This window comes from Pristis pectinata, chromosome 2 (genome assembly GCF_009764475.1).
Source record: "Pristis pectinata isolate sPriPec2 chromosome 2, sPriPec2.1.pri, whole genome shotgun sequence".
In the NCBI taxonomy this organism is placed as follows: domain Eukaryota; kingdom Metazoa; phylum Chordata; class Chondrichthyes; order Rhinopristiformes; family Pristidae; genus Pristis; species Pristis pectinata.
The window spans coordinates 11,851,650-11,876,389 of NC_067406.1; the positions used below are offsets into that span (position 1 = coordinate 11,851,650).

Genomic DNA, 24,740 nt, shown 5'->3' on the forward strand with positions numbered 1-24,740 from the left:
TACAACATCCACCTGTTCCCCTCTATCAACTGCGCTCATTATATCCTCAAAGAACTCCAGAAAGTTTGTCAAACAGGACCTGCCCTTCCTGAATCCATGCTGTGTCTGCCTGATGGAACCATTTCTATCCAGCTGTCTTGCTGTTTCTTCCTTAATGACAGCTTCAAGCATTTTCCCGACTACAGATGTTAAGCTAACTTGCCTATAGTTACCTGTCTTTTGCGTCCATCCTTTTTTAAACAGTGGCGTGACATTCACTGTCTTCCAATCTGCCGGGACCTGCCCAGGTTTTGGTAAATTATCACAAGCACCTCTGCTGTAACTTCCGCCATTTCTTTCAGTACCCTGGGATGCATTCCATCGGGACCAGGGGATTTATCTACCTTTAGGTCCACTAGTTTGTTCAACACTACCTCTTTAGTGATGGCGATTGTATCGCGGTCCTCACTCCCATCGCATCCATAACATCATTCTTTGGCATGTTAGACGTGGCCTCCACTATGAAGATCGACACAAAATAATCTTTCAAAGCCTCGGCCATTTCTGCATTACCCAATATTAGTTCCCTCTTTTCATTTCCAAGGTACCTATGTTCACTTTAGCCATCCTTTTCTGCTTTATATAATTATGAAAGCTTTTATATTTTGTGCTAGTTTACTTTCATAATCTATCTTCCCTTTCTTTATTGCTTGCTTAGTGCTTCTTTGTTGCTTTCTAAAGTTTTCCCAATCTTCCAGTTTCCCACTTGTCTTGGCGACTTTGTATACATGAGCTTTTAGCTTGATGCCACCTTTTATTTCCTTAGTTATCCAAGGCTGGCTCTCCCCACCCTTACTGTCCTTGCTCTTAGCTAGACATGCTTGTGTTGAGCAATTTGAAAAATCTCTTTGCAAGTCTTCCTCTGTTCCTCAATTGTCCCACCATATGGCCTGTGTTCACAGTCCATGCTAGTCAACTTCTCCTTCATCCCATTGTAGTCTCCCTTGTGTAGGCATGATACACTGGTTTTAGAGCAAACTCTTGCACCCTCCATTTCTATGAGAAATTCAGTCATACTGTGATCACTCTTTCCAAGAGGATAAGCTAACTACAAGATTGTTAATTTTACCTGTCTCATTGCGCACTATTTTTCCTGCCCTCCTGTGCAGCAGAGCCACTCATGGTGCCATGATCTTGGCTCCTGCTGCCTTCACCTACTGACCCATGTCCCCAACAGTACCCAGAGTGGTATATCTGTTTTGGAGTAATTCTTGCCATTGCAACAAAGGTTTGCCAGACTAATTCCTAGGATGGCAGGACTGATAGATGAGGAAACATTGGCTAGGATAGGCCAATATTCACTGGAACAGTGAAGGAGGATCTCACAAAAACAAGATTCTAAGGGGACTAGACACTTAGATACAGAGAAGATGTTTCTATTGGCTGAAGACTCCAGAGCCAAGGTTCACAGCCTCGGGATAGGAGGTAAATTATTTAGAACCAAGATCAGGAGAAATTTTTTTCATTTAGAGAGTGGTGGACATGTGGAATTTGCTCTTTCATTGAATATATTCAAGAAGGAGATATATATATTTATTAATCCAAAAGGGATCCAGAGGTATGGGGAGAAGGCAGGAACAGGGGACTGAAGTAGATGATCAGCTCTGATTGATAGTGTTGACTGGTGGAGCAAGGCTGAATGGTGTACTCTGCTCCAATTTGCTATGGTTAGCTTATTTCCTGAAGAAATAGTTGTGGCTAAATGCTCTGGTGGTTTGGATAGTTTTTCCTGAAATAGATCACATATAATAGCAAATGATTTTCTATTCTTACCCTAAAGTATATAGATTTTGAACAAAGTAGCGTTCTGTATCTGTGCTCTAAAATTTATGTTTAAACTTAATACGGATACTTTGTCTGAAATTTTTTAAAAAACCATAAAATGAGACTGAGCTAGAATTTCTCTTATGAAATTAAATCTTTTTATTTTATAATAGAATAAAATCTATAGGTGTATGTGCTTTTGGGAGCAGTTGATGCTATCGCTGTAAACTGGAATAATTACAATTAAAAAAAAACCTTTTCATTAATTTTCATCCACTTTCTGTAATTTAATCAGTGGACTTAAAGATGTTAATGGGTTTCTGTTTCTGCAATACTCCAATATTTTGATAAAAATTGATGAATTATGATAAATCATACACACTTGGCACAAGTGGACATTATTCAACATTTTCCCCTTTCTGCTTCATTTTTAAAACTTGTATTAACGGTGGTTTCATGTGGCACTGCAAGATCCAGATCTTTCTCAAATGCCATTTTTTCATTTGTGTCACTGAGCACTGGTATATTTGGCCTTGGGAGGCATAACAAATGAGCCTAGTTCACTTTCACTTGGTGTCCACATGCAGATACTTCCAGATTCTGTAGTTATACTTATCTCACATGAATCTGAACAATCGCTGAAAGTAATTGGTTTATGCCCAAGATTCACGAAGAGCACAAACCCTGGAATGAACCTAAAAGATGTAGCTATACATCTTATTGCTGTTCTAAAATTGCAGTTCTTATTTCAGACTGTTTTGTTGTAAGCATCCATTCAACATGTCTAACTGAAAAAGACGTGGTAGCAATACATAAATCAAGTTTACTTAATAGACTTGCTTTGTAGAGCTGTAGGCTCCCTGTAGAAGCATTCTAGGAAGTTTTGCTTCAGATTTTGACCTTGAAAATTTAACTGTTCTTCAAGGCCGCATGTTGGGATATATTATTTGCTTGGAAACCACATAGGTCTCAGCAGACTGTATTGACCTATTTTAGGGGTATCTTATATGGGAATAAATATTTCAGGTATCAAGAAACTCGGAGAAAATGGAGATATTTAAATCACGTGTATAAAATTTTAATGCTGTTGATTAGAGATAATAACATAAACTTAGAGTTTCATGAGTTATTAAAGAAAGAGATAATATTTGCCATTCTCCATTCTTTGGGATTTGACCCGAGCCCAGCTCACTCTGTGAATATTTGCAGAAAGATTTAAAATCAATCCACTTGTTATCGACAAATGAAATTGTTGTAAACTATTGAAAAAATGTCTTGCACCTGACCAGTTTTGTTTTATTTTAGGATACTAGTTCTCTATAGCAATGTTTATTGTAGCAATCACTCTCAAGTCACTACCGAGTAAACACTGAAGTGTCGTTTGGGTTCCATCGTGGAACATTTGGATTTCGTATGTACTCTCTCTATGTTTTTCTACATCTACATCTTATCTTCAGACAACGGTGGTTGTTGAAGAAGCCCTTGCTCATATTTCACCTTATGGCTTGCGGAACTGAACTTTAAGAACCATTCAGGAACTGGAAGTTTTGGACTTTGTCACACACACACACGAAGAGTTTAGTTTTGGGGTTAACGTTCGAGGTTTAACATTCTTGAATTCTAACATACTAACATTTTTACTTTTATTTTACGTATTACCATAAGTAGTGATTAATAAAATAGTTTTTAACACTGAATCATGCTCAGTGTGTTTCTTTTGTTGCTGGTTTGTGACAAAATCTAAAGAATTATTTCCAGTTTCCAGCTGTTTTTTTCTGTATGAACTACTTTGCTTCTATTATGGTTTTCTTGACATTCCTTGGTATATCTTTATAGATCTATCGCACATCTTGTTCAAATCATTAACATTATCTTGCTTAAGATTAATTTTTAATAGTGTGCTTTTGAATCTGTGCTGAATATCAGAACATTATCATCACTGGACTTCCAATGTTCCCTCAATTCTGTTTTGTTTATTTGTCTCCATCTCCACCCTAAGCTCTTCGTTAACTAGAAATAATTCCAATATTACATTGCTCCTTGTGGGTTCATTAATTTCAAGATTTGGAAACATGTCCTTTGCAATTTCAGTGAATTTTGATTCTCTTGCACATTCTTCATTTTTATCTTACTTGGCATAACCCATAATATGAGGAAGATTGAAATATTACAGTGTGACTAATGAAATTCTGGTTGTCATCTTATCTTAATATCTCTCAGTCTACCTTGGATTATTTGATCATCCATTTCTCAGTTTTTGCTTTCTAGAGACAGCACCACCTTAGACGTTAATTTCAGTGTAACTAGTTCCTGTCCAACAGATAAAACTAGGTTCCCAAGTTTTCTTCTTCAGTTTGGTAACAGTATTAAGATTTCCTGAGCCATAGGTAAAAGAACAATTAGGAAGAATGCTAGGAAGTAATCCTAGTGCGGCAACCTGAGTGACAAAGGCGTTAAATCTGACGCAGTAAATCTTTAGAGGTGGTCAAAAATACTATTGATTTGGGGAAACCATTCCATCTCATGAGTTATAGAGTTGTACCGCACCAAAACAAACCCTTCGGCCCAACTTGTCCATGCCGACCAAGTTTCCTGCTTGAGGTGGTCCGATTTGACTGCATTTGGCCCGTATCCCTCTAAACCTTTCCTATCCCCGTACCTGTCCAAATGTCTTTTAAACATTGTAATTGTACCTGCCTCTACCATTTGCTCTGGCAGCTTGTTCCATAAACACACCATCCTCTGTGTGGAAAAACTTGCCCCTAAGGTCCCCCTTTAAATCTTTCCCCTCTCACCTTAAACCTCTAGTTTTAGACTCCTCAACCCAAGGTAAAAGACTGTGAGCATCCATCTTATCTTTTTCCCTCGTGATTTTATATATCTCTAAAAGCTCACCCCTCACCCTCTCATGCTCCAGAGATAAAAGCCCCAGCTTCTCCTTTTATCTCAAGTCCTCCATCTTATGACATCCTTTCCCTAGCTCGGCGCCTAGAACTGCACACAATACTTCAAGTGTGGTTTCATTAATTGTAACATGATGTCCCAATTCTTTAATTCACTGCCCTGACCAATGAAGGCAAGCGTGGTAAACGCCTTCTTCAGCACCCTGTCTACCTGCATCGCCACTTTCCACTGTGCACTACACCATCAATTTTGGTGTCAGCTGTAAATTTACTAACCATGCCAACTACGTTTTCATCCAAATTGTTAATATATGAACAACAGTTCACCCAGCACCGATCCCTGTGGCACACCACTGGTCACAGGTCTCCAATCCGAAAAAAAAAGCGTCCACTACCACACTTGGACTCCTATCACCAAGCTAATTTTGTATTCAATTGGCAAGCTCACCTTGGATCCCACATAATGTAACCTTCCAGACCATCCTACCATGTAGGACCTTGTCAAAGATCTAGGTAAAGTATATGTAGACAATGTCTACCACCCTGCCCTCATCAGTCCTCTTGGTTACCTTTTCAATCTAATTCGTGGGGCACAATTTTCCATGCACAAAGCCATGCTGACTGTCCCTGATCAGTCCTTGCCTTTCCAAAGGCAGGTAGATCCTGTATCTCAGGATCCCCTCCAATAACTTTCCCACCACAGATGTTAGACTCACCAGCCTGTAGCTCACCGGCTTGTCCTTGCAGCCTTTCTTAAATAAAAGCACAGAGTTAGCCGCCCTTCTGCCTTCCAATACCTCACCTATGGATAAGGAAGATGTAAATATCTCTGCAAGGGCCCTAGCAATTTTTTCCCCCAGCTTCCCACAATATCCAGGATAACCCTGGATATTTGCCGAAACAGACAAATTAACAGCAATCATTAGACTTAAGCTGCAGATTTTGCCGGCTTGCTGAGAGTGAATGAAATGATTCAGAAACCAGTGCATGTAAAATTTAACTTTGCTGCAGACAATGCTGGCTTTTCTTATAACATGATTGGAGGGTAGCCAATGTTGTTCCTTTGTTTAAGAAAGGGAATAGGGATAACCCTGAAAATTACAAACCAGTGAGTCATACTTAAGTGGTGGGCAAATACTGGAGAAGATTCTTAGAGACGGGATTTATGGGCATTTGGAGGAGCATAGGCTGATGAGGGACAGTCAGCATGGCTTTGTGAGGGGCAGGTCGTGCCTCATGAGCTTGATTGAATTCTCTGAGGATGTGACAAAGCACATTGATGAAGGTAGAGCAGTGGATATGGTGTACATGGCGTTTGATAAAGTTCCTCATGGAAGGCTGATTCAGAAAGTCAGGAGGCATGGGATCCAGGGAAACTTGGCTGTGTGGATTCAGAATTGGCTCGCCCAGAGAAGACAGAGGGTGGTGGTAGATGGAGTGTATTTTGCCTGGAGGTCGGTGGCCAGTGGTGCTCCACAGGGATCTGTTCTGGGACCTCTGCTCTTTGTGATTTTTATAAATGAGTTGGTTGAGGATGTGAAAGGGTGGGTTCGTAAGTTTGCTGATGATACGAAGGTTGGTGGTGTTGTGGATAGTGTGGAAGGTTGCTTAGATTACGACAGGATATTGATAGAATGCAGAGCTGGGCTGAGAAGTGGCAGATGGAGTTCAACAAAAATGTGAAGTGATACACTTTGGGAGATCGAAATTGAAGGCAGAATATGAGGTTAATGGCAGGACTCTTAGCAATTTGGAGGAACAGAGGGATCTTGAGGTCCACGTCCATAGATCCCTCAAGGTTGCCGCGCATGTCGATGGTGTGTTGGCCTTCATTAGTTGGGGTATTGATTTCAAGAGCCACGAGGTAATGCTGCAGCTCTACGGAACTCTGGTCAGACCACACTTGGAGTATTGTGTTCAGTTCTGGTTGCTTCATTATAGGAAGGATGTGGAAGCTTTGGAGAGGGTGCAGAGGAGATTTACCAGGATGCTGCCTGGATGGGAGACCATGTCTTATGAGGATAGATTGAGTGAGCTGGGGCTTTTCTCTTTGGAGAGAAGGAGGATAAGAGGTAACTTGATAGAGGTGTACAAGATGATAAGAGGCATAGATTGAATGGACAGTCAGAGACTTTTTCCCAGGGTGAAAATGGCTAACACGAGGAGGCATAATTTTAAGGTGATTGGAGGAAGGTATAAGGGTGATGTCAGGGGTAAGTTCTTTACACGGAGAGTGGTAGGTGTGTGGAATGTACAGCCGGAAGAGGTCGTTGGGGCAGAAATATTAGGGACATTTAAGAGACTCTTAGCCATGTGAATGATAGAGAAATGGAGGGCTATGTGGGAGGGAAGGGTTAGATAGATATTAGAGTAGGATAAAATGTCAGCACAATATCGTGGGCCGAAGGGCCTGTACTGTGCTGTAATGTTCTATATTCATAGAACAGTAAAGTACAGGAACCATATTGTGCCGCTAATTAAACTAGTAATTAAATGCGTAACTAAGTTAATCCTTCTGCCTACACAAGGTCCATATCCCTCCATTCTCTGTGCATTCATGTGCCTATCTAAGAGCCTTTTAAATGTCTGTATTGTATTTGCCTCCACTACCACCCTGGGTAGCACATTCCTGGCATCCACCACTCTGTGTAAAACAAAATTTGCCCCGCATGTCTTAGAACTTAGAACAGTACAGCACAATACAGGCCCTTCAGCCCACAATATTGTGCTGACCTTTAAACTTCGCCAAAGACTATCTAACCCCTTCCTCCCACATATCCCTCTATTTTAAATTCTTCCATATGCCTATCTAGTAATCTCTTGAATTTGACCAATGTACCTGCCTCCACCACCGCCCCAGGCAGCGCATTCCATGCCCCAACCACCGTCTGGGTAAAAAAACCTTCCTCTGATATCTCCCTTGAACTTCCCACCCATTACTTTTAAGCCATGCCCTCTTGTATTGAGCATTGGTGCCCTGGGAAAGAGGCGCTGGCTGTCCGCTCTATCTATTCCTCTTAATATTTTATACACCTCTATCATGTCTCTTCTCATCCTCCTCCTCTCCAAAGAGTAAATCCCTAGCTCCCTTAGTCTCTCCTCATAATGCATACTCTCTAAACTAGACAGCATCCTGGTAAATCTCCTCTGCACCCTTTCCAACGCTTCCAAATCCTTCCTATAATGAGGCAACCAGAACTGGACACAGTACTCTAAGTGTGGTCTAACCAAAGTTTTATAGAGCTGCATCAGTACCTTGCAGCTCTTAAACTCGATCTCTCGACTTATGAAAGCTAACACCCCATAAGCTTTCTTAACTACCCTATTTACCTGTGAGGCAACTTTCAGGGATCTGTGGATATGGACACCCAGATCCCTCTGCTCCTCCACACTACCATTAACTTTGTACTCTGCCTTGGAGTTTGTCATTCCAAAGTATACCACCTCACACTTCTCCGGATTGAACTCCATCTGCCACTTCTCAGCCCAGCTCTGCATCCTATCAATGTCCCTCTGCAATCTTCGACAATCCTCTGCACTATTCACAACACCACTAACCTTTGTGCCGACTACAAACTTGCCAACCACTCTTCTACCCCTTCATCCAAGTCATTATTAAAAATCATGAAAAGCAGAGGTCTCAGAACCGATCCTTGTGGGACACCGCTAGTCATAGCCCTCCAATCTGAATGCACTCCCTCCACCACAACCCTCTGCTTTGTACAGGCAAGCCAATTCTGAATCCACATGGCCAAGCTTCCCTGGATCCCATGCCCTCTGCCCTTCTGAAGAAGCCTACCATGTGGAACCTTGTCAAATGCCTTACTAAAATCCATGTAGACCACATCTACTGCACTACCCTCATCAATCTGTCTGGTCATCTCCTCAAAGAACACTATCAGGCTTGTGAGACATGATCTGCCCTTCACAAAGCCTTCACAAATCTTTTTAGAACTTACCCCCTCTCACCTTAAATGCATGCCCTCTCGTATTAGAAATTTCAACCCTGGGAAAAAGATACCAGCTGTCTACTCCACATATGCCTATAGATATTTGTTTCAGTCATGCTAATTGTTCGTCATAAAAAGGCATGGCATATTTTCTGTCAGTGAATACATAGCTTTTTGTACATTAGAGTCAGCTGCAGTAAATTAATCATTTTGAATGTTGCTATTTTAGTGCAAAGAACAACGGTAAAGTTTTTGTGTAGCCCCTAACTGAAACTAGAGAATCAATCATCAATTAGTTATTGCCACAAATTTCAATTAAGATTATTAATGTCGATATATATTTTATTAAGTCACTCAGTGATCTGCAGAAATGCAGGCTGTCATTCTGCTGGTAAACCTTTATAGCTCCAGGTTTATCAGAATTAAACAGTATAGATGATTGAAGTGAGTTTTGTTTAATTTGAGAGGGAGGAAAGTAAAGGATTGCCTTTGATGATTGAAAGCTTGAGGGTGTATTTGTCTGAACTTGCCTTCCTTGCACCTTTTGAGCTGCAAATATACTGTCCTCTGTAGTGATTCCCTATCTAGTATCTTCTAAAAGATGCATCTTATTTTAATTCATTTGATCTTTAGTTTTTGAAACTCAATCACAGCATTCATTTATTTTGCTTTGATGACCAGCTTCCTGTTTTACTATATACCATCCTTTAGATAAGACTATTTCACATAATGTTTTCTGTTTTACAGGACTGCTGAGACTTTATTTGTGATTGGTAAACTCCAGTATCTTTAAGCAGTGTGGCAAATTCTAGATGTTAATTTTTTTTCCAGAAATGTGTTCTCAAGAGACAAAAAGTGTTTGTTCTTGCAGTATTCTGTTTTTATTTAAGCCAAAAGTATCAAATGTGATGGGTGTACATATGGGTCTTGTATCCAGTCCACAGCAAAGTTTGATATTTACTGCTGCTGATTTAACATCCTGTTTTCCGGAACTTGATACAGTGAAATTTGATCATCACCTCCTAATCTTTCCTACCACTTTGGCAACATAATTTGACTTTCTTTTGGCTTGGTTCCCCCATGTTCTGCACAGATAATGTTTAACATTATTTTGGGAATACTTCAGATCTGTTTGCTTCGTATTTGCTATTTAGAAACCATTCCTTCTTGTCGTCTAGTTTTGCTCATATATAGTACTTTAGCCTGTCCAGAGCTGTACTGTTCTATGTTATTCGGCCCACATCTTGATCTTGATGCCAATTTATACTAAGTGTCCTCCTCCTGTGTATCTTCCACATCCCTCCATTCCCTTCATATTATGTATCTATGTAAAAGCCTCTTAAACTCCACCAAACTGCCTCTTTCCACTACTACCCCAGTAACCCATTCCAGGCACCTACGGCTCTCTGCGTAAAAAAAACTTGTCCCTCACCTCGACTTTAATGCAGTCTATTGTGACACATTGTTGAGTTGTTCAATATATACAATATAGAGCTTATTCTTTTCTTTCTGAGCTGACTTTAAGAATCAACCATCTTTCTACTTTAATATCACATCTAAATTTGACAGCTTTACATTGAGTTTCTGAATTAAGCTGGTCTTGTATAATTTAAAGCACTGCTGTACCAGTATGGAAATCTGAAGGCCTCCACTCATTACATCATTCCCCCCAACTCCTAGGGTTTATCAGAACTCTGGGTATTACATTTATTCAATGGTCTTCATGTGGAACTTTATCAAAATCTGTTTATAAATTGGGATGCAGAATAGCAATCCAATAAAGCTGAAATCTGCTGTGAGCTAGATCCATGGATTTGGCAAAAGCTGGGAACAGAATCCTGGAAATAGACAAGCTGCACTGCTGAAGGGGCCAGTAGTTCAACCTTAGCCTTGCTGCTTTCTCAGGTGCATGCAAAGAGATCCCATGGCATGATGTGACATGCAGGGGGTCATCCCATTGGTACTGCTCAATATTTATCTCTCAACCAACATCACCAAAGCAGATTGCCTGGTTGATTATCTAACTTCTGTTTGTGGGACCTTGTTGTTACACAAATTGGCAGCCGTATTCCAAAATGAAAATGTATCTAGACTAGTGCTTTTGAATGTACTGAATTGTGAAGGGTATGCAAATGCAAGTTAATTGTTTTCCTTCTGTCACTGGAGCAATGTTAAGATAAGACAGATAGGGGCTGGCATTTGCATTGCACCTTTTGTAACTTGAAGATGTTTTAAGACCTTGCAGAGCCAGTGAAGGACTTTTGCAATGTACTCATTCTTGCAGGAAGCACGGCAGTCAGTTTACAGATTGGAAGGTTCTGCAAACAGCAATGTGCTCACCTTCTAATGAGTTGTACTCGTGTTGATGGAGGGATTAAATATTGAGCTGATCTTGGGCAAATTCCCCATACTCTTGTTTGAAGTTAAAGCCATGGGATCTGTTTTTTTTTAACTTTGAAGGCAGAAGTGACCAAATTTAATATCCCATGTGGAAAAAATGCACAGCTGGCTGTGCATCACTCTCAACATTGGATTGGAGCATCAAAGAGAAACTCCATCAGTCCCTTCTCAAGCACCTGGACAGCTGACATTTTGTAAAACCCAGATACCCAGTTTGCATATACATTTGTGTGATTTGTTTACTTCAGCTTAAAATAATTTTGCCCCAATTACGTGGTTTCAGGTCACAAAATTTGGATTGTGCTTATCTTTTACTAAACTTGGCTAATTTCTTCCAGCTTTACCTATTCTTGCCATCTCCAAACTATGCACATGTTAAAATCATCATCACTTATCATCATCAGTGCTGTTCCTCACAGGCTGTTAGGAGATGTAGAAAAGCAGACTGGTTATGAGATGTGCTGTTGAGTTTTTCTTTCCCCCAAAACCCCATATGTGGTGTGTCTGATCTTTGTTCAAAATCTCAAAAGGTAACTTGAACAGTTCAGTGGAATAGAGGAACAACCTACAATACCATTTATATAGTGGTTTTACAACAGTAAAACTTTGTAGCTTAGTTGTCAAACAAAATTTCTTACACTTGCATCAATGAGTATTAGTGTGTCCCATTAGTGATTTTTATTTTAGTAAAGTATTAAGAAAGGAACCCAAAATTGCAGTTTCCAGTTTCCTTGTGAGCTTCTTCCCTGTGTGTATGTGTGCCTGTGTGTATTTTAATACATATTACAATAGCTATTTACAGAAACAGTAGTAGTGATCTGTATTGTGTTCCCTTTCTCCTTTTGGCTGCATAAAGTTATGCTATTTAAGATTATTTTCATCTGTAATCTAGTCTTCCTGCCCATAGAATGATACACTTCCATAGATGGAGTGCAGTAAAGGTTGATTCTTGGGATGGTGGGTTTGTTTACGAGGAGAGATCAAGTCAACTTTATTGTCATGTGCACAAGTATGGTGAGCTATCAGTACAATGAAAGACTTGCTTGCAGCAACATCACAGGCAGGTAGGTACAGACAACACACAATATAAACAATATATAAATTATACAAGATGGTGAAGAGAGAGAGGAAGAAAAGATTGTGCAAAAATAAGACAGTACAAAACAGACGAAGCCTCTACTCTCAGAAGAATGAGAGGTAATTTCATTGAAATGTACAGAGCTTTATGGAGCTTGACAGGTGTAGGACTGCAGTGGGCCAATAATTGAATTACCGCTGCTTGTGCAGAAATCCCGTCTAGGGGGTTTTAATAAATGACAAAAAGAAACAGAATTCCTTTCTCTCTGGTGAAATACACTTAGCTGAGGTTCAGAGATTACAGTAACCTTAACATTACAGCTGACATTAGGATATCCTTCCCCTTCTCTCTATCCTTCTATGCTATGAGGTACATTTATTTTATATATATTATACCCTGCATATACTCGCAACTGTCCCAGCAATAAACTACCGGCAATATGATAAGAAATGATGTCTGATGATGGTTCAGGCCACCCTATCCCTATGGCTAAAGTATCTTCACAGCAGGGAGGTCTTGCATTTAAGCTAAAACACTATGGTATAAACAGCTCCGCCTTTGATCTAAGACTAGTTTCGCACTACCCAAACTGGCCAGAGAAAATAGATTTCAGCTTGCCTCCCTCCTGTCTGGTATTGTGTTAGCTGTCATGTAGCTTTTAATGAAACAAAGTCGTCATTTTTTGAATAACATTCCAGGTGGTCAAGCACAAATTCCAATAGTTATAATGTGATTACACATTTTATTTCAACAAATTTTTGAGTGGGAATCCTGTTTCAATGGGATTGCATTTTAGTTGGAAATTGCAAACTTTAAAAAAGAATCCCAGTACCTGTTCTCAGTTGAAGTCAATATGAAATGCCATATTTACACACACAAAGCATGGAACAAGGCACAGTGGTGTAACTAGCAGAGCTGCTGCCTCACAGCTGCATCGACCCAGTTCTATTCCTGACCTTTGGTGTTATCTGTGTGGTTTGCATAATCTCCCAGTGACCGTGTGGGTTTGCTAAAGTTTCCTTAGGTTGTTAGGTTAATTGGCCACAGTAACTTGCCCCTAGCATGTAGGTGAGCGGTATAATATGAGGAGAGGGAGTTGATGAGAATGTGGAGAGAATTAAAAAAAGGTGGATTAATGGATTAGCGTAAATGAGTTGATGGTGCAAACTCGGTGAACTGAAGGACCTGTGTCTCCAAGAATCTCTATGAATCTGTATGAACAAGTATGAAAACATTTTTGGCCCTGAGACATGCATCTTGCTGTTGACTCCATTTGGTCTAAATCCTTGAGCCCTGCTTATCTTCCCAGCTCCCATGGTATCTGATGACATGATTTGTTCCGTGTTCATGGCCTGTCCCCTTTCCACCATTGTCATCAGCTCCTGATCTGAAAATTTCCATGTGTTAACCCTCCAATACCATGTGCAAATCCATGTTTGACTCACTGCAGTCAGGTTACACATTAAAATATCCCTAACTTAAACTGTTTGCCATATTTTTTGAGTGACCATGGTCTACTATACATGCTAAATCTTCTAAACACTGCATTTTTTTTTCCTTTAAGGCCTGTCCTCTATTATCCACCTGAATTGAACTGCCTTGCATTAGCTATCCTTCCACAGCTAATACATTTTAAGCACTTTGCTCTCTCTGTGCCCGTATATGATTATTGTTGGAATCTTTCTCTCCATTCCCTCTTTTCCCAACATCCTTGGCACCCTGCCCTTGCCCATTTACGTGTAGACTCCATGTTATTAGAAGACATGGAATCAGCATCATCCTTTGATAAACTCTGAAACTTGTGGGACGTGGTATTTTTTCTGATTAAAATTAGACAGACTAAAGTCATTGTTCTCATCGATGTTAAAACACATATGCAAATTGTGTTTGACAGATGTGAATGGAATTTATTTTGATAACACTTAAACTGTGCTAATAATGTAGCATATGGCATCCCAGAGACGCAACTATTATCTGTTATGGTGGCTTGATTGTATTAGTGTATTTATCTGCTTTGCCTATGCCAGTGAAAGCTGTACAGTGCCTGTCAAATTTGATCCTAACTACCTTTGTTTTGACCATTTTCGTGTGTAGTGCATTTTAAATTTCAAGCACTCTTTTGATAAAATTGAATTACTCTTGATTGAAGCCTTGTCATTTGTTATTCTTTGTATTTTGCTGAGTTCTACATTTGCAGCAAGGTAACTGGTGACCCAAGTTCAAAAAATCTTTGAAATATACGATTGCGAAGTAAAACTGGTATAAATATTTTGTGGTATTATTGATTTTAATTAAGAGGCAAACCCTTGTGTTGTCCATAACTTAATTTTGTACATAAATGTGCCTTCACAACAGCTGTTTTAATTAATCCCTCTGTGATGGTTAACAGCTATCAAGGAAAGGCCTTTGTCCTTGTATTTCACTTAAATGTTTATTGTAATGAGTTGTAACCGATGATGGATTTGCTTATGTCTTCCAATTTGAATTTGTTGACCTAAAGATCTTTATATAGGGAAGGTGTGTGATTAGGAATTTAGTTGGTTGATCAAAATCAAGTTGCAATCTCCAGGTAAGATGAGAGCTTTTCCTTTAACAAATGATTTTTAAATCAATTAAGAGGATGGGTTTTTTGTGGGAAGATGTTCAACTTACCAGAGCAATGTGCTTTTGAGTAAAATGTTGTAGAAGGCTCTCTTACCTGAGGATATAATTGTAATAAAGTTGTAGCCTCTTTGTTTCCCAAGGGTTAGTCAATCCACTGAGCATTTCTTGTGAGTAGCCCTTTCAAGCAGTCTATTCCGACTGCTATTCAGAATCGAGTGCTGAAGAGGAGTCAAATTAATTTTGAAGAAAGATGCAAAATATGATCTTTGAAAAATTTAAATGATTTTGGTGCTAGAGTAGTATTTTCTATTTGGAAAACCTATTGCCTTATCAGCCACTTAAGGTCAGATGCAATAAAGCTGCTCGTGCTGCCTCCTAAGTCACCACTGCATCAACACATTCCACCACCCACCCACAATGTTTGCTCTGCTGTTATTCTGTGTGAGATTGCCAATTTAGAAGTAGTTAGCTCTAAAATAACAAGAGTTATTTTAAATGACTACCAGGCTTGTGTGACAAGAATCCCATATCTGATTGAGAAGATCACATGGAATTTAGCCTGATAGAATTTGATCACATGGTTGAGGTTAACTCTGCATTGCTGTAATTACTGCATTGTTGGATGTATTCTTCTTGAGGTGAGACATGGCACACTCAGGTTGTTCACAATCTCAAGGCACTGTTGGAAGATCAGGGAGTTCTGCTATGCACTGAACTTTAAAGTTGTATCTGAAATACTTTGGTGGTATAGTAAGGGTATTTTCCCTCAGCCTTATTATAAACTCTTACTATACTTCTTTGCATTCTATTCCTTGCATTGCTTGAATTTGCAATTGAGCATTTAAAACCCTCGAAGTAGAAAACAAATGAAAGGCCTGTAATGCCAGCATTTACAATAAACTATCATGTGACTATTTACAGAAAACTGTCCTCTCTGAAATTGAAAGGATAAGATGCTTTTCCGTTTTCAGGTAAAATTGCTTGCTCCTCACACACTGTACTCACGTGGATTATAGTAGTATTATCTACAATGACTGGGTTCTTGCTAATGATTACAGTTACAGAATGTGAATGTACATTCTCAGTGGAATTAGCTTAGAGCTTTTCTGCCTTGAAACATTCAAATTAATGCCAGCTTTTGAGGTTTGCAGGTGTTTTTGAGAATTGGACTGAATATAGGCATGGAATAATGCCTTAGAATCTTTCAGCATAGGAGGCTATTCAACCCTTTTCTGTATGCCAGCTCTTTTAAAAAAAGAACTGTAGATTGCTGCACTCCCCTGCTCTTTCTGAAGAGTTTTACAGGTATTTCCTTTTAATATTTATCTAGGTCTCTTTTAACTTTACAGTACAGGAACAGGCCCAATGCTGTCTGTGATGCCAATTTAAACTGCACATCTGCCTGCACGTGGTCTATATCCCTCCATTCCCTACTTTTTCATGTGTCTGCATAAATTCCGTTTGAATGCTGCAAATGGAATAAATCTTCTCTGCACCCTTTCCAGTTTAATGATGTCTTCCCTATAACGGCAACTAAAACTGTACACAATACTCCAAGTGTGGCATCACCAAAGTTTTATGCAGCTGCAACATGACTGCCCTACTTTTATACTCAACACCCCAGCTGATGAAGGATGTATGCTGTACACCTTCTCTACCATCCTATCTACTTGTGTTGCCACTTTAAGGGAGCTATGGACTTGCGCCCCAAGATCACCCTCTGAAATTTATTAATAAGATGAGATATTTTATTTGTCACATGTACATGAAAACACACAGTGAAATGCGTCTTTTTGCATTACTGAGAATGTGTTGGAGGCAGCCCACAAGTGTCGCCACTCTTCCTGCGCCAACATAGCATGCCCACGGCCCTTAACCTGTACATCTTTGGAATGTGGGAAGAAACCGGAGCACCCGGAGGAAACCCGTGCAGACATGGGGAGAACGTACAAACTCCTCACAGACAGCAGCAGAATGAACCCAGGTTGCTGGCGCTGTAATAGCTTTACGTTAATCGCTACACTACCTATGTCTGCTACTCGCCAGGCAGTGCATTCCAGATTGAGGTAACGCATTGCAAGAAAATCATCTCTCCCTTGCCAATTATTTGGTTATTAACCCTCCTGAGGTGGAAACAATTTCTGTTTATTTGCTACATTCAAATATTTCAGGTTTTTGTATGTGTGATCTGGATGTTGCTGGCAGGTCCATCACTTCTTGCCCATCTTGAGAATAATTCCAACTTTTTTTATGCAACTAATGTCTCTCATGCCTGATGTAGTAAGTGTGAGATCTTCCCAAATGAGTCTATATTATAAAAGGATATTGTCACTTCAGAGACACAAGAAATTCTGCAGATGCTAGGATCTGGAGCGATACACAAAAAGTGCTGGAGGAACTCAGCAGTTCAGGCAGCATCCATGGAGGGAAATAAACAGTCGACGTTTTGGACCGAGACCCTTCATCAGGACATTCAGCACTTCAGAAAGCTTTCTTTCATATTTATGACTTTGCTCTGAGAACCAGTCTGGACTCGGTGGAGTAAAAGGCCTGTGTTTTAAGAAATATGAGAAATATTCAGCTCCTGAACCCTTCCTTCTGTCAAAATCAAAAAAAACAAACTGCTGGAGGAACTCAGCAGATTGAGCAGCATCTGTGGGTGGGGAGACACATCGACAAATCTTTTTCCCCACACAGATGCTGCTCGACCCACTGAGTTCCTCCAGCAGTTTTTTTTTCGCTCCAGATTTCAGCATCTACACTCTCTTGTAGCTCCTTCCTTGTGTCTGAGACTTGTTTCTGTGAACACTTGGGCTGAGATATTTTGTCAATAATCAGTTCATGCACTGTGGAGAGGTCATGGAAAGTTTTAACGGAAGTATGACAACTGTTGCAGATGTTTGCACCGTTCACTCCTAAGATGTTTGCCCTTTTCACTTGCTCTTGGTCCCAACTATCCTGTTAATGAGTGGGTCATGAATTCATTGAGACTGTTGCTGGCTTATTTTCTTGCCCTTTGAACTGTCTGGGTTATTGACAGTAGAGACTGTGCAGATCAGCCCGCAAGTTTGGAATGTTGAAAATACTCAGGTCAGGCAGCATCTGTGAATAAAGAAACAGTTAACATTTCAGATTGAAGAATTAGTGAGGGTTTCCATAATTTTCTGTTTTTATTTCAGATTTCCAGCATTTGCAGTTGTTTTTGATTTTCATCCCATAAATTTGTTCTTGATACTAATTGTGTAAGTAGATTTTTAAAACAGCCATTGCTGATTTTCAAGAGAAGGTCATGTTTTGTTTGAAGGTGGAGGAGTTGATTTATTTTATGAAATGGCTTCTCTGAAACAAATTGTGCACTTATTTTTAAACATGCAGACACCGGTTTATTTTTCTGCTTAAATTATTCATTCACGTGATGTGTTTATTGCTGGCAACATCTGCTTTATTATACAAACTGGCTGCTTTGAAGGTGGTGATGAGCTGCTGCGTTGAATCACTGCACTCTGTGTCATTGAAATGAATGTATTAATGACTAAAACATGCTACTTCTGTGTCGGAGTGAGCCCGAGGGTCGTGAATTGTTCACTTAGACTAGCTAGTTCCCCCCAGGTGGCAACCCTCATTTGATTTGCATTTCCAGAAGAATGTGTATGTACTGTCTGGTTCTTTAACGTGGCTATCTTTTGCCTGTCCTGTCTCACTGAGGACAACAGTGTCAACACTAAGTTCATTCTGGTCTGTCGCTCTTGTGGCTGTCCACGTGTGCCCTGATGTTCCAGGTTTCGAACTTCGTATTGAGTAGAAATCGCATGCACGTAATTCGGTTTTTACCATGGGATGACCATTGCATGCCAGCTGCTATTTGGTCTTGACCGAGCAGGGTCTTATTCCAGTAGCAAGGTGGTGGAAGACAATTGGAAACTGAACTCTGCTGCAAACACAGGTAGAAGCCCGTATAGATACCCAGCAAGGGGAAAGACTCTTGCCCTCTGCCTCATCCTTCCCCACAAACTAATTGCGCTCTCACCCTTGATCCTCTTGACTCTTGTTATCTTCAGCAACACAAACAAAATGCTGGAGGAACTCAGCAGGTCAAACAGCATCTGTGGAGGAAAATAAACAGTTGACGTTTTGGGTCGAGACCCTTCATCAGGACTGGAAAGGAAGAGGGCAGAATTGCTTCATCCTTTCCAGTCCTGATGAAGGGTCTCGACCCGAAACGTTGACTGTTTATTTCACTCCATAGATGCTGCCTGACCTGCTGAGTTCCTCCAGATTCCAGCATCTGCAGAATCTCTTCTGTCTTGTAATCTTCAATTTTCCCTAATCTCTTCTGACACTCCCTCCCTTAAACCCTTCTGCCCATCCCTCACAAACCCCTCCTTCTCTCTTGCACCCTGTTGCTGGCTCCACCCTTTACTTGCATTGGTTGTCCCTCACCATGTTTTTCCTCTGTCATTCAGCTCCTCCCCACCCCCATCCTCCCCATGCTCTCCAGCCCTGAGACCCCACCATGTGCAGGGCAATGTGCGCTCAGCAGTGACCTAGGTTGCATGCAGGGTGGTTGCTGATGAGGGTTGAGGTTCAATAGGTACATGACAGCACTCCCGGCCGCAATCCTGTCCGTGCTCCAAGCTGCACCCTTTTACTTATAAATCTCTTTCTCCATGTACGTGATTTAGAAAATAAACCAGAGCTATCCATATAATTCTCAGTTTTCAATAATAAATGTAGAAAGCAAACAACACTTTTGGAAAGCTTTGGCATGTAAACGTAGACAAATACTTTTCAATTGCCTCTGAGCTGTACAGTCCTGCAATGTTAGTGGAGCATAAACAACAGCAGGGAAAAATCAACATCTCCCAAATTATTAGTGTTTGTACTATAATGCCAGATGCAACCTGCTGCTTTCATTTGTCACCTGATTGTCTGATAGATTTTAGTTGTGACTTTGAGCTCCATTAAACTATACATTAGTCTGACCACAGTTATGAACCTCTGCTGTATTAATTTGACTAGTTTAGCACGTGACGTGGTGGCTTAAAGCACCCGGCTCTTGTAAGTTTCTTAGTTTGAAATGTGGTATTGCCTTTACAAAGCCAGGTTATGTTCCCTAAGGGAACAGCCATTGATTACAGTTAGCAAATATCGAAGTAGGTTTAGACTGGATGACTCATCATTGTCAATGGCTTCATAGGTCTCGGCATTTTGATGATAACTATAATTGATTTTACATGGTGACTTTGTTATCTGGAGGCACCCTTCCTGGGATGGCTATTGACAGTAGAACATAGAACAGTACAGCACAGGAACAGGCCCTTCGGCCCACAATGTTTTGCCGAACCAATTACATTAGTAATAAAATGCCCAACTAAACTAATCCCTTCTGCCTACACAATGTCCATATGCTACCCTTTCCTCCACATTCATGTGCCTATCTTAAGAGCTTCTTGAACTCCCCTATTGTATTTGCCTCCACCACCACCCCAGGCAGTGCATTTCCAGGCATCCACCACTCTCTGTGTAAAAAAAAAACTTGCCCTGCACATCTCTTTTGAACTCACCCCCATCACCTTAAATGCATGCCCTCTGGTATTAGATATTTCAACCCTGGGGAAAAGATACTGGCTTTCTACTCTATCTATGCCTCTCATAATCTTAAACCTCAATCAGATCTCCCCTCAGCCTCCACTGTTCCAGAGAGAACAACCCAACCTATCCTCTTAGCACATGCCCTCTAATCCAGGCAGCATCTTGGTAAACCTCTGTGGTATCCTCTCCTAAGCCTCAACATCCTTCCTATAATGAGGCGACCAGAACTGAATGCAATACTCCAGATACGGCCTAACTAAAGCTTTATAAAGCTGCAGTATAACTTCCTGACTCATGAACTTAATGAACAAGCATGTCATATGGCGCCTTTACCACCCTTCCGCCACTTGCAGGGAGCCATGGACTTGGACCCCAAGATCCCTCTGCTCATCAACACTGTTAAGGGTCTTGCCATTAACAGTGTACTGTCTCTTTACATTAGATTTCCCAATGTGCAACACATCACATTTGGCCGGGTTGAACTCCATCTGCCATTTCTCCACCGATATCTGCAACTGATCTATATCCCGCTGTATCCTTTGCCAGTCTTCGACGCTATCCACAACACCAATTTTCATATCATCTGCAAATTTACTAACCCACCCATTCATCCACGTCATTTATATACATCACAAACAGCAGGGGTCCCACAAACCTCCAGCTAGAATAAGTCCCATCGACCACTACCCTCTGTCTTCTATGGGCAGTTCTGAATCCAAACGGCCAATTCACCGTGGATCCCATGTATCTTAATCTTCTGGATGAGCCTTCCATGAGGGACCTTGTTAAAATCCACGTAGACAACATCCACAGCTCTACCTTCATCAATTACCCTTATCACCTCGTCAAAAACTCAATTGTTAGTAAGGCATGACATGCCCTGTACAAAGCCATGCTGACTGTCCCTAATTAGGCTATGGTTTATTAATGGTCCTAAGAATTCTCTCCAGTAACTTCCTTACAACTGACGTGAGACTCACCGGTCTATAGTTACCAGGATTATCCCTGTTTCCCTTCTTGAATAATGGAACAACATTAGCTACTCGCCAGTCCTCTGGGACCTCACCTGTGGCTAGAGATAACACAAAGATATTGGTCAAGGCCCCAACAATCTCATCTCTTGCCTCTCTCAATAACCTGGGGTATATCCCATCAGGCCCTGGGGACTTATCCACCTTAATGCTCTTTAAGAGACCCAACACTTCCTACTTGTCGAGGACTTTTCATGGCCCCTCCTGGCTTTCCCAATTCCCTGCTTGAGTTCCATACTGGCTTCTTTATAATCTTCAAGTGCTCTGTTTGATCCTAGCTTCCTGTCAGCTGTGGACTTGCCTAAAGACAGCTGTTCCCAATTAATTCTCCCTAGTTCCTGCCTAATGCTCTCGTAATTTGCCCTGCTCCAACTTAAGTCCATACATATCTATAGCTATCTTTAACCTTAAAGAGTTCTGGTCACTGTTCCCTAACTGTTCTCCCACTGAAAGGTCTGCCCCCTGGCTAGGCTCATTACCCAACACCAGGTCCAGTATGGCCCCTCCTCTCATTGGACTATCTACATATTGATTTAAGAAACCCTTGTGGATGCGCCCAACAAATCCTGCTCCATCTAAACCTCTTACACTAAGGAGGTCCCAGTTTATATTGGGGAAGTTGAAGTCCCCCATGGCAACAACCCTATTAGTTTCACACCTTTCCCTAATTTGCCTGCATATCTGTTCCTCAATGTCCTGGTGGCTATTGGGGGGATCTGTAGCATAATCCCATCAGAGTGATGGCACCGTTCTTATTTTGGAGTTCTACCTATATAGACTCAATGGACGAACCCTCCATTATGTCCTCTCTGAGCGCAGCTGTGATATTGTCCCTGATTAGTGGTGCAACTCCCAGCCCTCTTTTACCTCCCACTCTATCTTTTCTGAAATATAGAAACCCTGCAACATTAAGCACCCATTCCTGTCCCTCTCTCAACTAAGTCTCTGTTGTGGTCGCAGCATCATAGTTCAATATACTGATCCATGCTCTAAGTTCATCACCCTTACCCCTAATACTCCCAGCATTCAAATACGCACACTTCAAACTGTCTATTACTTTACTCTTGCCTGTTTTTACTGGATCCCTCAATCCCTCCACTTTCTGACCTGGTGCTCTGGTTCCCATTTCCCTGCCAAACTAGTTTAAACCCTCCCGAGTAGCATTAGTGAACCTCCCAGCAAAGATATTGGTTCCCCTCCAGTTGAGATGCAACCCGTCCTTCATGTACAGGTTATCCCTGCCCCAGAAGAGGTTCCAATGATCCAAGAACCTGAAACCCTGCCCACTGCACCAGTTTCTCAGCCACTCATTCATCTGTTTTATCATCCTGCACTGACTAGCACGTGGCACCAGAAGTAATCCAGAGTGTTGAGCTATAACTAAAATAATATTGTTCAAGGTACTAAGATCTTTTTGTATGGTTGATAAACAGATACCAAGATGTGTTGAGTCAGTCAGTGCTCTTAAAATGAGGCTCATATCTTTTTGTTCACGGAACTTGTTAACCTGCAACTGCATCAGCACTTTCTATAGTTTTATCTCCAATGAAATTCAAGTAAATGCTTAAATCTGATTTGGGCTCCCTCTCTGCTGTGCAAAGGTAACTCCAGGCAATAATTTGGGTGTGTCTGACAGAAAAGGCTTTGTCTTGGAACCAATGTGAGTGGCTGATGTGTGAAATGGAAATGGTACCTGGCAGTCGGGGGTGATTCTTTGGGTTAGGTGAGGCCAAAGTTGACTTTGTTCTTTTTCTAAATGGTACCTTGTTTAACGCTGATTTGGGGTGCAAAAGAAGAAAAAAATTAGTGGAACATAACAGCACTTTTATGGCAAATTACATTGATTATTTTCATTCGTAGTTATTTGTGGCTGAAGAACGGTACTGGAAGTGTTTACTTTTTGCTTGATCTACCTGTTAATTTGGCAACATAGGATTGATGCAGGTGAAGAAGGCCACTCAGCACACCCTACCTTTCCTAACTTTAGATAATAGTTCACCAAATTTAGCATTGTGTTTTTTTACATTGTTACATACCAGCAACAATAGAAACACAACAAACCATGTATGTGTTAGAAACTATTTTATTAATAACTACTTGTAATAATTGGATGTTAAACATAATCCCCAAAACTAATAAACTCAAAGTGTGTGTGTGGCAAATTCCCAAACCCCAAGTCTAGGAATAGTTCTCAAAGTTCAGTTCAGCCAGTCATAAGATGAAACGTGAGCAAAGGCTTTTGCAAAACCACCGTTGACGGAAGAGAAAATGTAGAGAGAATGTAGAGAGAAATTACGAAATCCACGTTTTCCTAGTACAGGTTAACAACAAAGTGGACTCCACTTGATTGCTCCAAAAATCCATACATGGATTGTAGTGACAGACACAGCTATTGTTCTTCATCCATTGATACGGAGACCACAGTCAGTCTCTCTCTCTCTCTCTCTCTCTCTCTCGCACTCTCTCTCTCTCTCTCTCTCTCTCTCTCGCACTCTCTCTCTCTCTCTCTCTCTCTCTCTCTCTCTCTCTCTCTCTCTCTCTCTCTCGCACTCTCTCTCTCGCACTCTCCCCAACTCTCTGTGCAAAACAGCCAGCACGTTGTTATAGTCTTGCTATCTTGGAGATAACACCACACACACACCACTACTCTACTGTCCAGGTGCCTTAAAGGGACATTCACCAAATAGCAACCTGGCTTGTAACAACATAAATCATAGAACTTTGTAGCAATTGGTAAATGCCTTTTGTGTTTTACTGCATTAACTGACACACAAACAAAAGGTAATTGAAGTCGCAGCAGTGCAAAAAGATTGCATCTAAAATGGAGAATTTTACTCAGCTTTGCATTTTAATGATAGCCTTCTCCCACATCATTGTGTGGGCTGTATTTGGATGCTAATTAGATAAACAGTAGTTGATATGTATATCATTAATGTCTGATCTTTATTTCCTATAATTGAGGGTATTGTTTCATGATGTCACAAAGTCAAATTATGATAAATGCTTTCTTAATCATTGTCTGTGCAGATAAATTTGTGAAATTAAGGTGGTATGAGGAGTCGACGTGCAATATTGGGGAACAGCGTTTTAAATTAAAAATAAAATGTATTTAATGCAGATTTACAGTGAGAAGAAATAAGTATGGAATAAAAATAAATTAAAAAGTAGGTTTTTTTCAAGGCAGAATTAAAGAAACTGGATTGAATAGTTTGAGGAGAAAAGCTTGAAAGGAATGTGGACTTTTTATAAAAGTGCATGAAGAAAAGGAGGAAGAGTAATGGAAATTGCTCAAGAATGCTAAAAATATGCAATGAAATTAGGATGGTGGGGAATATTTGTTTAAAAATTTCAAACATTAAAGGAAAAGAGGTGAGTCTCT

General features: G+C 40.6%; 1 protein-coding gene across 2 annotated transcripts in view; it reads left to right on the forward strand.

The window, feature by feature from the left end:
* atrn (attractin) overlaps positions 1-24,740 on the forward strand; it is a 350,568-nt gene that overhangs the window by 248,247 nt on the left and 77,581 nt on the right. Inside the window, exon 27 of one of the 2 annotated variants that reach the window (XM_052010515.1) lies at positions 3,109-3,493. The exons of the other annotated variant lie outside the window; for it this stretch is intronic. Coding sequence (XP_051866475.1) covers positions 3,109-3,126 — 18 coding nt within the window. The 3' untranslated portion in view covers positions 3,127-3,493. Of the gene's footprint in view, positions 1-3,108; positions 3,494-24,740 lie in introns of those variants that run through there. 2 annotated transcript variants of the gene reach the window in all.